At 39.0% G+C, this 17,185-nt stretch overlaps 1 protein-coding gene across 1 annotated transcript in view; it reads left to right on the top strand.

Annotated features, from left to right (window-relative positions):
• Positions 1–16,923, top strand: part of cnksr2a (connector enhancer of kinase suppressor of Ras 2a) — a 33,849-nt gene extending 16,926 nt beyond the window's left edge. The window contains exons 12-23 of the mRNA XM_010787933.1: positions 1,588–1,802; positions 3,531–3,582; positions 6,951–7,126; positions 8,126–8,199; positions 8,331–8,402; positions 9,218–9,285; positions 9,366–9,463; positions 9,941–10,156; positions 10,864–11,005; positions 11,554–11,778; positions 12,410–12,597; positions 14,691–16,923. Of these exons, the coding sequence (XP_010786235.1) occupies positions 1,588–1,802; positions 3,531–3,582; positions 6,951–7,126; positions 8,126–8,199; positions 8,331–8,402; positions 9,218–9,285; positions 9,366–9,463; positions 9,941–10,156; positions 10,864–11,005; positions 11,554–11,778; positions 12,410–12,597; positions 14,691–14,888 (1,724 nt within the window). The 3' untranslated portion in view covers positions 14,889–16,923. The remainder of the gene's footprint in view (positions 1–1,587; positions 1,803–3,530; positions 3,583–6,950; positions 7,127–8,125; positions 8,200–8,330; positions 8,403–9,217; positions 9,286–9,365; positions 9,464–9,940; positions 10,157–10,863; positions 11,006–11,553; positions 11,779–12,409; positions 12,598–14,690) is intronic.
• Positions 16,924–17,185: the final 262 nt, after the last annotated feature.

The raw sequence follows: 17,185 nt of genomic DNA, 5'->3' as shown, positions 1-17,185 counted from the left end.
GATTTGCAAATTGTGTGAAAAGCTGAAAACGTGTTTAGAGTTTTGGAGATTTAAGCCGATGTTTTGCTCTTTGAGTGTCAGTTAAAATAATTGTGCTTTATGTATCATTTTAGTGTGTTAGCAATCGAGAAAAACTGTAATGCAGCTAAAGAATATAAGAAATACTTTACCAAAGTTTCAAAAACCCAGATACACATTTGCAACTTTTAGCATTTAAGACCACAGTAACTTAGTGATTTTTAAACATCAACAGTTATTTATCTTTTAGAGAAACTATTTTGCCCAAACAAAGATAGTTAGAGAGTGTGTCGTTCTCAAACAAAAGTTATGTTTTCATGCATTATAAATGATTATATACATTATATATACAGCTTGATGTGTGACACAAACTAAACGTTGACTAAAACTGTTTACTATAGTTCTCACGTGTGGTCCAAAACGTACTTAATGAAGGGAAGTGGGAATTGTTGGGATGCATGTCAACATGTCAATATCCTTGAGGCAAGTTAGTGTGACTTTTTGTAACTTTCGCATTGTTTGTGAAGGCAACAAACAATTACCTTTTTATTGTTCTGTTATTAACAATGAACAATCAAAAGTCTTATCTTAGAGATGTGCATTTTCCAGTGTATATTTGATCTGAAGACATTTGTTCTGACATTTTTTAAATAACTGTTTGGCTCAGTAATAATGTAGTGGTTAAAGGTGAAAATCTATGTTTTAAGTGTTTGAGTGACACACTGTGATATATTTGTAGATAATAATGTCTACAGTATATTAACCCAGCCAACACTCATGATAGGTAGAAGTTAGGGATGTCCCGATCACCTTTTTTTTCTCCCGATCCGATTCCGATCATTTGATTTTGACAATTTGCCGATACCGATTTTTCCCGATCCGATCTTTATGCAATGCATTAAGGGAAAAAAAAAGAAAAAAAGCATTCAAGTTGTCCCTTAAGGTTATTTTTTTATTTAAATTGGATATTCTATCCAACATGGATATAGCTTCTTTCTTTCACAGCAGCATTGGATCAGTTCAGTTGTGCAGCATTGGATCAAAACAAAATAAAGCTTTCAGTACTCGTTAGCTTACTGCTACAATTAGACACTGCGCCCACTCTGTTGCCAGATTGGAGAGAAATAAGCAACCAGGTCTATGAAAACAAGCCCCAAAGAAGCAACACATACATGATGTTCTGTAATTTGAAACCAAAACTAAGGCCTCAGGATGACTTTAAGACTTGAACATGGGCATTTTTGTTTTGTAACATTGAATACAAAATTTAAAAAAAGTATTTATAAAAAAAACTTTAAAAAAAGAAAATCCCAATCCCGATTTTTTTCCTCCCGATTCCGATCTTTTGAAAATCACGTGATCGGCTCCGATCCCCGATCACGTGATCGGATCGGGACATCTCTAGTAGAAGTAATGAAGAACATAAGACAGAATATATAACATGAGATCAATACCTAGTGTTTCAAATGTGTTGTTTTGGTTAACGGTAAAGTCAACCTATCCATATGTGAATTCGACACATTTTGGCTTTAGGTTACTGTGTGCTGATTTGTTTGGATGATTTCACAGAAGCGTCCCTGATGCGTTACGTGGGAATCTCCGGCGTGGACGAGAGGACCAGCTCTGAGGACTACTCCTCCCACACGGCTCGCCCAGGCAAACGGACCAATGACACGGCCAAACGCGCAAAGAGACGGAGCCACCACAGCCAAAGCCCCTCCCACTATGTCCTGCAAACAAATCAAAGAGATTCTCCACCGAGAGAGCCGGCCTCAATTTATCATGTAAGTCACTTGTTTTTCTCTTTTTTATAACCATTATTTTTGATTTACAACATATAGGCCAAGGACTTTCAACTGTTTGTTTATAAGAACTTAAACAATTTTAACATCTTTAACACATCTAGTACACAACAGGTGATGCTCCACTGTTGAGGGAATATTCCGTTTTTTTAGTATGCTGGAGACAGAAGAGCTTAAGAAGTATTTTGTATTTTTAAGATTTTCCCCCAGAAATAGAACAAGTTTATACTTCATATTTTGCTGCACTTGGACAAACAGGACTGATGTCACTATAACACAACATATTATTTGTCGCTCACCGCTAATAGCAAAGAGCAGTTTTCTCGGCCTGAGCACTTAGCATCAAATATCTAGCCACAAATTGATAAAGCAAAAGTCTTACCTGCATTCGAATATTGAAAAATAAAGTTGATTCTCCGTTATGTCGCATGTAGTAGCTTTAAAATGTAATTATGTAGTTGCATAATGTGGCTGAAATAAGGGAATGAAACTCAGCTGCCTCCCTGAAGTTAAAGCTCAAAGGAGGTTACACTATCTGTTTTGTTTTGATGCATCCAGCTATTTTAACCCTCGTGAAAAAGTGTGATGTGTGAATGCCAACGTGTTATTACCCCCTGTCACCTTCCTGGCATCTTTCTGCCCTGCCTGTCAGTCCAAGCTCAGGTCGAGGCAGTCCATTTGGCCGTTGGTGACGTTATATGTCTTGACAGCAAATTAAATGTGTTTCCATGTGTGTGTGTATTTACAGTGTGCATGGTTGCTGCGATGGCAGATGGCGTGTCAGTGGGTGTGGGCGGGCCCATGTCATCTGTCTTGCTGAGCGTGGGGCTGTGAATGGCAGAGCTCCAGGTTGTGACATGTGTAATATTGTTACATCAGAGCTGATCTGTTGCCCCATCTGACCTTTCGAGGGAGGTCACATCTCAAATATGCTGACCATGTGAGTTTCATATTATAGACGAGAGGTTTTGCAACTTACAAATTGTATTTTTACATATTTAATGTGATATACACTTTCCAAGCATTTCCATTTACCGACAATGTAATCTGAGAAATCATAGAGAAAAGACGCTCCATAGACTTTGAGAACTTATCTCAGAATCGTTTGGAGTTTTCTTTGGAACAAAGTAGTCCAATCATATTTGTCTGTACATCCATTGGTAGGATACAATCAGGATTGAATGGCTAATTAGGTACTTTTAATTGGATGGCCTTTAAGGCGACAAATTACCTTAATGTGAACAGATGCTCAAAAGTAGGAATGTAGCCCATAGCTCGGTGCCTATCGGCCTGGAAACCCCTGTTTTACACGTTTGTCCTTCATGTTTGGCTTGATGAAATGTTCTGCTTTAACCCAGAGGCCTAGTGCACACTTTCTCTCTTTTTCTCCATCACCTGAATATCATACTGTGCTAACCCCCCCTTCCTGTCCCTTTGTTCTATGTTTAGAGGTGTGAGAGTTGCTTAAGTCCTCCATAAGGTAAACCTTGCCACCCCAACAAGAGTACCTGTCAGTGTGAGACAGAAAGATAACGAGGGAAAGGGTTTTCCTTTGTATTTAAGTGTCTTCTTTCTCTTCTCCTCCTTGCTCGCTATTATCTGTCATCTTTTATATCCCATGGTTCTTCGCAGTAAACAAAGGGCACTGATTCATCTTGACAGCTCTCTCCCCATCTCACCCTCCCTCTTGTTCTGTTCTTTTGCTCTTAGACATACCAACAGTCCTCCTCTCTGCAGTCAAAGAACAGGAAGAAGACTAAAGGTAAGCGGAGAAGACACCTGTTCAGTTTCCTCTTTTGGAGAGCCGTATCACAGTCATTGACTCTCGCGTAGAAACATAGATGAATGCATTCACTCCATTTGTAACAATTGTGATATATTTGCTTGTTCAGCCGACCTGGTGCTTGAAGACTCTCTGGGTAGCAATTCATTGAACATAACTATTTAGAAATGCTCAATCGAACACAGTGCCTATCTTTCATTACACATGGAGATATGCTACTTGGACCTTTTATTGAGAGTCCACACCATGGTCCACAGAGTTGAAAATACACTTAATAATGAACCATGTATTGATATTGCAATCATTTATACCTCTGTGGTTGTGAAATGTTTATCATAATAATTATTAAAGCATTAAAGCAGGGTTAGGGAGTTTTTTGGAAAGGGCAAAAAAAGAACTGGATCCAAGAAACCAGCCCCTCTCTCTGCCCTAACCCCCTACCACAAGACTAGCATGAGCATATGCACATGCTTCATAAAGTAATATGTACTATTAGGGGAGAGTGGTGTAAGATGAGCCAACTTGTACTTATGTTGTCCTCTAGGGAAGGAAACATTAGATGGAAGTCAAATGACAACAGCAACCTTTACTTCAGGATCTCTTCTGTCAATCAAAAGTATACTGTAATAATGCATCTATCACAAAGGGCCATGAAAATATGACTTCTTAAAAAACTGGTCTTGTGGACTGGCTTCACGTAAGTTGATTTATTGAACCATCTTGGGCAGTTTTGGGATATACATTTTTTAAACCCTCTGGAGCAGGGAGAGGAGCTGTGGATAATTGTTATTGATGAATGCATCAGTGTTTCTTAGGCTCAAAAACACTAAACTCACAATTTAAAATGAAAGCGTTTAGTTTATTTAATAAAAGAGCACATGTTCAATGTGAAAAGTGACAGTAGATATAGATTATTTGCAATTTGTTTTTTTTAAACACCTTGAATTTCAGGGGGGGCGCGGGGCTCCGTTGGCGGGGTGCGGGGCTCCGTTGGCGAGGCGCAGCGCCCCTCCAATACAATGGTAGGGGAAGCACTGATCTACATACTGTAGGGTTGACCTGTCCATTTTTCAGTCTTTTGCCACTGCTCTGATGGATTTTCCACCCTTGCCCTCAGTGGCTGCTCTCTCCATCTCCTCAGTCTTTCTCTTGGACTTTCTTGGCATGAAGAATTTACAAAGTAAAACTATGTTAAAATAGCATTTGATACTACAGAGACTTAACTTAACTTTAGCGCCTCATGGGGGGTTAAGCTCAAACACTGGTTCAGTTCACCCCACAGGATGTGGCTCACTTTTCCCCAAAGCCACTTTTTGGGGAAAAAAAAGCTGTCTAGCTTAGTCATTCATTCTTATCGTTAGCTAAAAGATTCACATGGTTTTACACCATGATAAATAACCAACATGTTTATTACATATTTTTAGACCTGGATTCATGCGGTTTGACATAATAATAATTATACCTGCCATGTTGAAAATGTACTAAATGTACTTAAGCAAAACATGATTTATTGTGAAAAAAACACATTTACCACTTTAACCAGTGATTCTCTCCATCACAGCCAAATGGGTGCTTCCTGAATGTATGGTCACATGACCACAAATGTGCACAGTTCCCTAGATAAAGGGAGTGGGTCAACTTACCCACTGGCTCATTTTACCCCACTCTCCCCTACTATTCATAATCCCCATTGTGATGTGATCCTGACATTGTTATGAACAGGCAATTATAATTGTTTTGTTTTATTTCAATTAGTATAACAACATTTTATCTTTATATTTATTTTTCTGATATCTTCAGAAAAACAAATGCATTTTGAATGTTTTATTGTATATGCTGTATTTTGTGTTTGTTTCACCAATAAATAACCTTCAAAATAGTGTAAAAAGGTAGAGAGAGCCTTTAACTGTCACTGTTCAAAAGCGATACTCAAAACTATCTTGTGTGTATGAATGATCAGATATGGATATGTTTAAATAGGAATGCCCTGAAATAACCTTTGAGTGCAGACGTCAGAGGAAGTGCAGACAAGTTTTCTCTCAGTACATTGGAACAGTTATTATGAAAAGTTTGCCTAATGAGGCTGCATAAAACTGCCAATCTCAGCTTTAAGTCTCCACAACATCCATTCATACTGAGGACAAATCTTTTTGATCACATTTTCGTGCTGAGAACCAATTTGCATTTAACACATCATGCTCATTACTCTGATTTTCACGAGTCCAGACCAAACTGTGAGGCAAGGCATCTTTCCATCTTCTACATACTGTACAACTAGTCCTGTTGACTACGTTATTTTAAACGTTATGTTTAATTGTTTGTGTTTAAGAACATTTTAAATCCCCTTAATCCTTCTGCTTTTATTTTGATGGTTTTACTCCCTACAGTTTGTGTATTCTCTCCAACTTCCTGGTATCAGTTTATTGGCCTCTTTGCCCAAAGTTATTTTTTTCAATCACACTATCATGAATCAACATGTTGGAAGTGATTTTCTTTCACTTGTTTTACCATCTGCCATCGCGAGAAGCTTTGGAAGCTTTAGCGCCATCTGCACATTTCCGCGCAACAGCTTTGTTTGTTTACAGCAATTAAACCAAAGTTTGAAAATGAATGTGATGATTATTATTTAGTAATTGTTTTAAGTGCTTGGAGTAGCCCCCGTATCAAACATGTAATGATATACTTGTTATTCTTTTTGGTCCTTGTCTGAGACAGTGGCTTGAATGAGAGTCTCTCTTGAAACCGACATTACATGTGTGATGATATCTTTAATTGTGGAGCTGCTGCAAAGAAAATAGTTGGAAAAATCGAAGACACCGTTGCACATTTCCAGGATGTAGCTAACTCTTTATCAGAGAGTATAACGTTATCTACAGAGTCTCTTAAGACTTCAAGCTTTTCACACGGTTTGAGCTTTGGTTTGTAGTAGAGGGTGGTTTTTTTTAAGAGATACATTCCACAGAGATCTTTCCATTGCTCTAGATAAAAGTGGGATATTGAATTGCTTTCACGTTTAATGTTGTTAAACTTTTGCACAATATAAGTTTCTCTGCAGCCGTAACCGGGAGACAAGTGTGTGAAAAAGGTTACAGTGCTTTTGTGCCAGAAGCAAAGATCATTTTTATGAAATACCTCTTACCTTACTGCAGTGCAGCAGTGTTCTGTCAAACCCAGAGACTAAACTGTTAGCTAGAATTATTGCACTATTAGGACGTGGCATTTTATAACTGTTTTTATTCACACTACTTGAAGAGATTGAGCCAAGCCATGTATCTTGCTTTGAATTCTCACTTATTTCATTTTTCTGATTTATATTCCTGTCCGTCATGCATCCTGTGTTGTTACAGGAAGAAGTTTGGCCTCTCTGAGTCGGAGGCGTGTTTCCTGCAAGGCGCTGGGCAGAGGAGACTGCGAGGGCTGGCTGTGGAGAAAGAGAGATGCGAAGGGTTACTTTTCTCACAAATGGAAGAAATACTGGTTTGTTCTGAAGGACAACTGCCTGTACTGGTACATCAATGAGGAGGTGAGTCGTGTTTTTCATTATGTATTATCTTTTCCAGCCTCTTAGTTCATTTTTGTTTTCAAACTGAAATATATTTGAAGTAGCAGTCTTCAACAAGTGTCACACACTTCATCGTTTTTAAGAGCGAATATGAAACAAAGAGCCAATGATGACATTTTTCTTTGATTTCTGCTTTGGGTAGCTATGGACTATTTTTGTTTTTTTTAGTTAGTTTAGGTCAAAGTTTAAGCTTAACCCATGCCTTTAATTTATTACCAAATACCTGCAAAACCAACATCCGCCTCAGCCAGACTATCTGTTTAATACTAATTAGCAATTGTTAACATGCTTACATAATTAAGATGGTCACATTTGAGCATTTAGCTTAAACATCAGAGCTCTTGCTATCTATGGTATTTACAGCAACACACAATAAATCCATGGGGAAAACCAGCAAGATGTTCCCTGCGTAGCTGCTTGAGGTCAATCCCATTAGCATTCCATAACAAATTAGCTTGAGGGGTTAGGATTGGGATGAGTTCAAACCCCTCTGCAGTCAGCATGTCGTTGTGTCCCTGAGACACTTCACCCCAAACTGCTCCTGTGGGGATTGCCCACAGTATTGAGTATGTAAGTTGCTTTGGATAAAAGCGTCTAACAAGTGACATGTAATGAGACACGTCGAAGTGTGTCTACATGCTATCCCTTCATTTGAACCACACTACTGTTCTTTCAGCTGTTTAAGGTTAGTGCAATTGGTTGAGATGAGGCATTGACCTCAAATGATTAAAGTTAGGACATGTTTGTTTCAAAACATGTAGGAGGCTCATGTGACTTGTTTTGTGTCAGTTTGCGTTTCCTTGAATCTCTACAGGGGAAGTGTGAAATGTTACCACAACCTTAGAGCCACAAAAGTCATATCTATGCTGAAAAAAACAGATTGTAAGGAACATTTTCCTTCATTTCTTTCTATTGGCTTATTATATATATTTCTCCTATTATTTTGTATTTATCTTTTAGGATGAGAAGGCAGAGGGTTTTGTCAGTCTTCCAGAGTTTAAGATTGACCGTGCCAGTGAATGTCGCAAGAAGTAGTAAGTGTGCTACGAAAACTATTGCCTATTCAATGAATGTGTTTACCCCATGTGCAGTGATATGCTCTCCTGTATACCGCTACATGTTTCCCTGCACAAATAACACATTTAATTCTCTCATATCTCTCTAGTGCTTTCAAAGCATGTCACCCCAAGGTCAAGAGTTTCTACTTTGCAGCAGATGGAGTGGATGACATGAACAGGTAAAGCAGCATGGACCACACATGGATGAAGGTTATGCAAAAGTGCAAACTCCCTGCTGTGTGGCATTTGAGCATTTTCCTGTTAACTATCCACAAAACACTAAACAACAATGTGTTTTTCTTGATGAAGAGAAGGCCTGATATCAGTGATGTGTATGAAAAACATCATTTTCAAGATATGTTTGCATCGAGGCTCAAGTTTCCACCTGTGCAGAGAACTGTTCTGCAGTTTCAGAATCTGAAATAGATCATTTAACCCAATATTTGACAGTATTCCTCAATAGGTTACATTGCAGTGGAAAGCTGTAACACATTCTTGCAATTTCTTGGGAGAAATAAGTGTTTAAGCGCTTTGTAATGACTTATTCATGAACCTCTTGAGAAATGTGCTTATCCACTTTCTAGCTTGAGGTGAGATAAGAAGAAGTAATAGGTTAGCTAAGGTTCTCATTACAACCTTTAGCAGGTAGAAGGAGCTACTGTAGTCTTCCTCAAATAAATCACAAATTCTTGTTTTTTTTTAGATTAAATAAACACAATATTTATTCACGATTAAACAAACAAAATATAAAGAGAGTTGATGGTAGGTGGATATGTTAACTTTATTAGGACGAACCCAGGCTAGCTGTTTCCAGTCTGTATGCTAAGCTAAACTAAGTTTACCGTCATTCATGTTATCAATCGTGTCATTTCATTATTGTCAGAAGCAAATTAGCAAATGTCCCAAAGCATTTAACTATTTCTTCATAATGGATGTTATGTGAAAATACAGTATGTGTGATTCACTGCAGCAGGCTGTTCTTCCGCTCTGTTAGATGGCTGAGTCGTCTCAATATGGCTGCCGTGGGCCACGCAGAGCGAGAGAGGATACGTCAGGAGCAGGGTGAGTTATTATATGAGATAAGACATTACAATGGATGCATAGATGGTGGTTCTGACTGTCCATGTGTGGGTTTCCTGAAGATTACTGGAGTGAGAGTGAACATGAGGAGGAAACCACCTCCAGCCCCAAACAGGACAGTCCCCCACCTCCATATGATACCTACCCACGGCCTCCATCAGTGAGTCACACACACACACACAGCCGTATTACACACTCAACTGCTGTGCTTGAAGGCAACAATTGAGCTCAGTGCGCTTCCCCAGTTTAAGTTATTGCAAATTAGACTCAAGGGAGTGGTGTGGCACAATTTGGTGTAATTGATGCTATACACTTCCCTCATACTGCTTTGCTCCACATTGTATGGATTGTGTTAAACTAGGATTTAAAACTACAGCTTCTACAATGCTGTTTTCAGTCAAATAGGCACACAAGATAATAATATTAGAAATCCTAATCATTAAGAGCCATAAAAACCCTTTGGTGTTTGCCTTTTCAACAAAAACACTTCTTCTGCCTTTCTGTTGTGTTTATTTCTTTCTCTTTCAAATACTTATTCAATGATCATTTTAACCGTTCGTCAGATAAATTCATTTTTTCAAGAGTGTCATTACAATTGATTGAGACACCATTTTATTCTTTCCTCTTTCTCTATCAGATGAGTGCCTATATGGAAGGCCGAACTCGACTGTCTTCTACAGAGACGTGTCGTTCTCGCTCTTCTCAGGAGGACTTTCTCTGTGGCGACCCCCCCGGGTTGGCTGCAGAGCCACAGTACCACCCTGGCCCTCTAGGGGGAGGCACTACACACAGTGGGAGGAAACCAGGGGGCAGCAGCAGCAGCGACATGCAGTATAGATGTGATACTGTAGAGGTGCGTCTTGGTCTATCAAAAGTGATATATCACAACAATTCATATTTTGCGCCCTTTTCCTTTAGCACCACCATCAGGCCAAACTGTAGCTGTCTTATAACCTCATTTAGAAAATGAACTCAATATGAGATTTCAGGCTAAATGTGACACAGAGTTGAACACAATGTAATTAAATGAAGTTATTGCCACACAAAAAGCTGATTCATCCTACCAGTATAGGGCTACCAGTAGAGATTGGATTTGAACTACTTGGAAATGATTCTAAGCTTTTGTTCCTGACAGAATGTGGCTACCAGACTCTTCATTTGAATGTGTTTTTCATGGAGTGAGTGAAGTGAAGCATCTACATCAGAATCATTTGTTTTGTCAAAAAGAATTGTACGACTAAAAAGCTTTTGTGAATAAGATATGAGCGCTTTCCAACTCGAGTGTTTATTGCGATCCCCAGTTACTTCCTTGGGTCCCAAGCATAGACTGTATATATATAAAGGTCCCAAGTCATCAATGTCTACACAACTCTAAATACATTAAACAATTCATTTACAATGACTCTTGGATAATGCTAGTCAAAGAGTTACCATGATACACATGGATGCTTTTTCTCTTTTAGTCTATCATTTGGTCAGTCAGAAACTCTACATAACAATAAGAAGTTAATACAATTTATGACTAACATTACTGATTGTCTCCGTTACTGTTTGTCGTAGTACCGATCCAGTCCTGCAGGGGGCAGCAGTGAGACGGGGTCTCCGGGCCGCTCTTCCTCGTCTCAGAGACGTTCCTGGCAGGACCTGATTGAGACACCGTTAACTGAGGCGGGACTGCACTACCTTCAAACTGGACCTCTAGGTAGCACACAAACCAGAAGATGAATCCAAGACTCATTTTTAGATCAATTGCTTGAATCGATATTATTTTAGCGTGACAGAGCTCCGGCTTGTGCCTCTCCTGTGTTACTATTAGATTCAGGTCACAGAGCTCGATATAGCCGGATATTTGACACTGATAAATAGATAGGGCAGGTTTGCTATCACTGCTGCCATTTGCATCATTGGTGGTCTTCCTCCAAAGAGAGCATTGCTCCAATGACAATATAACACACGATATATCTTTAAAAAGGTTGTGTTTGTCTCATAATTCTGCACAAAATGTATGCATTGAAGAGTTGATGAAGAAGGTTTATGTTGGATAATAAACATCCTTAGTTGTTTCTACTTCATATTTTTCTTAATAATATTTAATATATATCTGGTGTGAGTTCTATTTGTACAGATTTGATGTGTGTACATAGCTCTATATTCTCAATAAGCAATACAATCAAGAGCAAATTGTTTATGTTGCTTTAAAAGAACAAAAACAATTGAACTTTGTTGTTATTTCTTATCTCTATGTTACAGAGGACGCCGTCTTTGCTGAGCCTAGTCCAGTAATCGGGAGTATGATGGCCGGAGCTGTTTACACTCTTCCTGCTCAGAGGAATGTCCCGTTGCCCATGGCGATGACAAGGCTAATTCCTATGGCAACCAAGGGAGGGAAACCCCGCAGTTTCACACTGCCACGAGACAGCAACCTACACACACTCTTCACGCCCCCTGCGAAAGAAGAACAGCAAGCACACAGCAGTGAGTAATCAGGAACATACGTGTACTGTGTTAACTGTGGATGGATAGAAGAAGAGATAGAGTACATGTAGCTTTGCGTTGTGTGGGCGGATGGATGTCAGGAAAGAGCAAAAAAGGCAGAATGTGTCTCACATTGACTGACAGCCACTAGAGACTGAAAAAAGTTGAAGACATTGACGTCAGTAAAGGTGCCAGAAATAAAAAGGCTCTCAGGCAGGCACATTTCCATTTAAATCATCAGTATCGAGTTACATACACTCCATTAATACACTCATCTAATGAGGCTAATGAGAGAACGGTGCCAAGATGAGCCCAGCGGCGTAAAGAGAGAAAAGTGCCAAACTAAAATAGTAAACAATTCAATATAAGATCCATGTGAATTTTAATTTCCTCAGTCTAGCAGAGGAAGAACTTTTTCATCATTAATAACATGTCATTATTCAGCAGAAGGGTCATTGAGCTGTGCTTCTGTCCCCCGGTGGTTGCTGTGAGATACAACACAATTTAATCCGATTCTGACGCTCTTTAGCTCTTAGCTTCAAAGTATTTGACAATAGTCAATTAAATAGCGCAGAAAGGGTTTAAATCATTATTAGTTGTGTGATTTGGTCTTTCTTTCGACTGTGTGAAGGCGGCAGCGAGGGTGCATCCCTGGGCGACCTGTTCCGAGCGTGTGAGCAGGGCGGGGTCTGTCCACTGGGTCGGGGGTCAGACTCCAGAGGTCAGTCAGAGTGCAGGCAGTCCTTCCTCCGACGGGCCGCAGACCCTCAGCTCAACGAGCGCCTTCACCGCCTCCGCATCCTGACATCCACCCTGAAGGTTGGTTCACCCGCGTGCAGGACATATACAAAGATAAATGTGCATAAACACACATAAGCATATATACTGTATAGACCAAAGCAAATTCCTCATATGTGTAAACCTACTTACTTGTTAATAAAAAACGATTCTGATTCTGATATACATGGATTTGCATCACTTAAGCTGCTACACCAAAGTAAGAATGAATTGGCATTTCAAATGCCCTTTGACGTCGTCCATTTAGGTTATGATCAATAAGATTTGGCGACACAACGCATTTTTTAACAAAGTCAAAGAAAAATGAATACAGCCAGGATGTCCTGATGCAACTGCAGCTCCTGATCTAACATCTCACAATGGCTGCTCCCACTTGTTGCATTACTTCCTGCAAAATGTATTCGAGAAACTTTGGCAAATAAGGCTTAAAATGACCATTTACTGTCGACATCAATCCCGGCGACAATTGATTCGCTTCTTGAATGCTTTTTTTTTTATGTAGTCGTTTCTGAAATAATTATCTATGGTCAGTTGTGTGTCAACTGTCCCTAGATAATAACCAGCACACAACACCGGATCAAACCTCTTTTTTGACATTTTATGTGAATTCTTAGCTGCAACCAGGCTGTAACCCACAATGATTTTTCTGACCATGACATTTGTACACATCTTTATACACACTGTCTCTGTCTTTTTACTTTGCGTGGCGTCAGCTGTCCCAGTCTGTGTCCTCGGTTTGGTTTGCTTGTTATACAGCGATCTGTGGCATTTTGCTATAGGAACAGTGGTAATGTTTCGGGCTGGGTGTGAATGGCTTTTTTCTGTGGCTGTTTTCCATTTTGTCTCTATAGAGTTTGTATCTTTGTTGTTTCTCCGTGTACGTTGGCGGGAATGTTGGCAAGGGCCTTTGTTGCTTGTTCGTGTAGCTACAACAGCTTTTTGCAAGGGTCTGTGACTTTGTTAGCCCGTGTCTGATGATTCAGGTTGGGAGGAGGAGCTTACATGTTTGTCCTCTGTCTGGCGTCTCTCTGACATACACTACGTTTTTTGGGGAGACTTTTGGATAAAACGTCTGTCAAATAATGAGAGCATAAAGGACACAGCATAGTCCTTCATGTGACCCTGGTAAACCATAAACTGCTGTTTGCAAGGTGTGTGTGTGTGTGTGTGTGTGTGTGTGTGTGTGTGTGTGTGTGTGTGTGTGTGTGTGTGTGTGTGTGTGTGTGTGTGTGTGTGTGTGTGTGTGTCTGTGTGTGTTCAGGCAGCAGTGACTTATCCGCAGTGGTTGCTGTGGAAACAGCAAAGGAAAATGTTCTCTCTGTCTGTAATATGCCGAAATTGAACTGAAACAACAAACTACAATCTAGTAGTGGAATGGTTCGCTGCACATTTACTCACATACTGTACTTAAGGACAGATTTGAGGTCATCAATTAATCAAAAATACTTTATCAGTCCAAGGGAGAAATACGATTTTGTGAGCATTGCACCACATTCTTATATGGTTATATTATATTACCTATATATTATATATATATATATGATATACACTTATACACCATACTTTTGCTTTTACTTCGATTGTCGATTTCAAAAGACAGTGTTATAGTTTTACTTTACTACATTTAAAGCTTGAGATACCTATCAAATTATATTTTTTCCATACAAAATACATAAAATGCTTATACAATACAATATGATGTCAATTCTTATACATTATATAAATTAAGCTACTTAACAGTGTTTATAGGTGCAGTTGGAATAATTAGTTGATTTTTCAGTTAGTTGATTGACAGGAAATAACTGGCAACTACTTTATTAGAACCCAAACCAGTACTGGCTCATCTAAAGATGAGTGATCATAAATAACCCTTCCATATTTCACGAAAAAGCATTTGAGTAGTTGTAGTTGTCAAACTCTCCAGAATAAATTATCTCAAATCAAAATGGTCGTCCTTAGTGAAAATAATGGTGAGTTATTCCCAGAACTTGATGTATCCCATTAAGTGTGTGTCTTGCTTTACGTGTGTCTGCGTTTACAAGTTTAGTGGTCAGAATTATAAAGCACGAGAAAATGACCCCACCCCCTTCCTGTGTTTCTGCATCCCCCCATAGGACAGGGAGGGGGAGCTAGCGCTGATTGACAGGCTGTTGACCAATCCCCAGCTGTCGTCGGCAGAGTTCCAGGAGTGGAAAAGAGCCTATCAGGAGCTGTTCTCTCAGGAGCCAGACTCGACCACTGAATCAGACCCCGGCCCGCCCCTCACCCCCTCTCTCTCTCACACACACTCGTACATTGAGACCCACGTCTGATGAGTTAACACACACGTTTGAGTTGCTCCGCAAGAAGCAGAAGTTTTGATGTGACAGGGTTGCGATCAGTGATGGACTTTGTTAAAAGAGGAGAGTAAGGACTTGAAATCCTTATACGCTTTCAGCTGTCAAAGTGTCAAAGTTCAACATGACAACTTTCTGAGGAGAAGCCTGTGTGGCACTCATGTCACATAAATCTACGAGCTGCTTGGTTAAGCCATTCCGGCTGGCTCAGGGGTGAACCATAAACCGATTATTACATGTTGGCTTTTATGCTCTTTAAATACTAACTTGACAACATTCCTCAGTTTCTTTCTCCTGATGGACAGAGACCAGAAAAGTATATTCATGAGCCACCATTACCAGTATTTCAAAATGCTTGTTGTGCCATGTTTATACCAACAGCACATAGCCTCATTAACAGTCTAATAGCCACAGAGTGACATGCATTGTATTCTGTCAAGCCTTATACTTGATGTCGATGATTGTCTTTTCTGTACAGTGAGTATTACAACATAGAGGATTAGCACAGGGGTTTTTCAATTAATTAGTCTCAGTTTCTATCTTGTTATAGAGACTTTAGTTGTGCTGGTTTGGTAGAATTACGTACTGTACTTTGCTGGGCTGGACATGAAGCATGCACATTCAAGAGCCTCCTGGTATAGAACCCATTTAAAGGAAAAGTCTACTCTAAAAACTCTTTAAACACCGCTTTCAAACAGCCAGTGATTACTTGTTTTCTTGCACAAAAAGGATATGAGGCCAGTTTCCGTATCATACTGTCACTTAATTTTCACTGTCAGCCTTATTTTACTTTTACTAACAAAGTTTTGTTAATGGTAAAATCTTGATACCATTCATTTAATTTAACATCAACCTCCTTTAATTTTTGTCAATGTCTTTTTTACATCTTTTTGGAGACTGCAACAAGATTGATTCTTATCTCATTTCAGTCTATTAGACTCCTTTCATTTATAAAATAAAAGATGCAATTTTATATTTATACGGGCAAAAAAGGAACATATTTGATTTGTCTAATTCATACATTACATTACTCATATTTACTCATATTGCAACCCACATAACCTATTCATTAACACGATGTATACTGGAGTCTATTAAGGTAAAATACAAAGTTTGAACACCATGATATTTTTTTGAATTTGTATTTCATTTTAGAAGGCCCCACTTGAGTGCAGACAAGATGGCATGCAGGACATACTTTCAAAGGGGACATTTTTTTTAACATAATTTTTTGCTTTAATAGGCAACCTTACTTTAACACTTGAAATGTGGTTACCATGAGAACTACAATTTTACGAGTCAACATAAAGTGGATGGTTTATTCCGCTTGTCATAGAAAGTCATCCTATGAAACACTTAACCACTCTTATTTAATTAATAGGTAAAGAAAATCACAAAATAAGTCCTAAAAGTTTCTGAACATCCACGATTATTCATATTTGATATATAATATAACGTTGTCTCTTGGGTGAATTGTTCCTTAGATACCATTGGGCTCCTGCATTCTGCATGCCATTAAGAGAATATAAGGACATGTTTGCATAGGAAATGAAATATGGAGCTATTAAAAAAATATATCAGTTTGTTATTTGTACGCTGCTGCCAAGTGTCTCAATACTCAGAGAGAATGCACACAACTATGAAAGCAATCATACACACAAATAGAGACAAGCACACACAATAATAAACACACATTTTGACAGTTTGAATGCTCTATCCGTGCTGCTGCCATAGTTGGTTGTAGTAGCATGTCTTTGTTGTAGATAAACACAATATTCCTTTTCTGTTTTTGTGTTTGAAATCTCTAGATACAGTAGGTCTCTCTTTATAGAGTGCAAACTAAGTGTCTTGGATAGTGTTCTCTAATTATATCAGTTTTTTTGGAAAGTTGAGTAAAGATTATTTAATCTATGTTCAATTTCTAAATGACAGTAAAATAACAGTATTCATTTATCATTCTAACTGTTCTGTCGGAAAGGGGTGGATCAATAAAATGTGGTCGTTTGGATAAGGGTGTATTTGTGGTTTGTTTTTGCTTCAGTGAAAGAGAGGAGGTTGACAGGATGATGAGCACCGATAACAGCTGTTGTATCTTCTCTGTCAACACAGGAGGAAGAGAGCGAGTCAATGACACACCAGATCCTTTGGTTTAGAAACTCTACTCTGCTGCTTCTCCCAATTGACCAATCCTAATCCCTGCCAATCTGTCAATAGTACCACAGCTGAACGAAACTAAAACCCGCCTCATTGAGTTGAACATGTTGTCACTATAA

This window comes from Notothenia coriiceps, unplaced genomic scaffold (genome assembly GCF_000735185.1).
Source record: "Notothenia coriiceps isolate Sejong01 unplaced genomic scaffold, NC01 NC01_scaffold00031489, whole genome shotgun sequence".
Lineage (NCBI taxonomy): Eukaryota > Metazoa > Chordata > Actinopteri > Perciformes > Nototheniidae > Notothenia > Notothenia coriiceps.
This window is presented reverse-complemented; position numbering and strand designations above follow the sequence as displayed.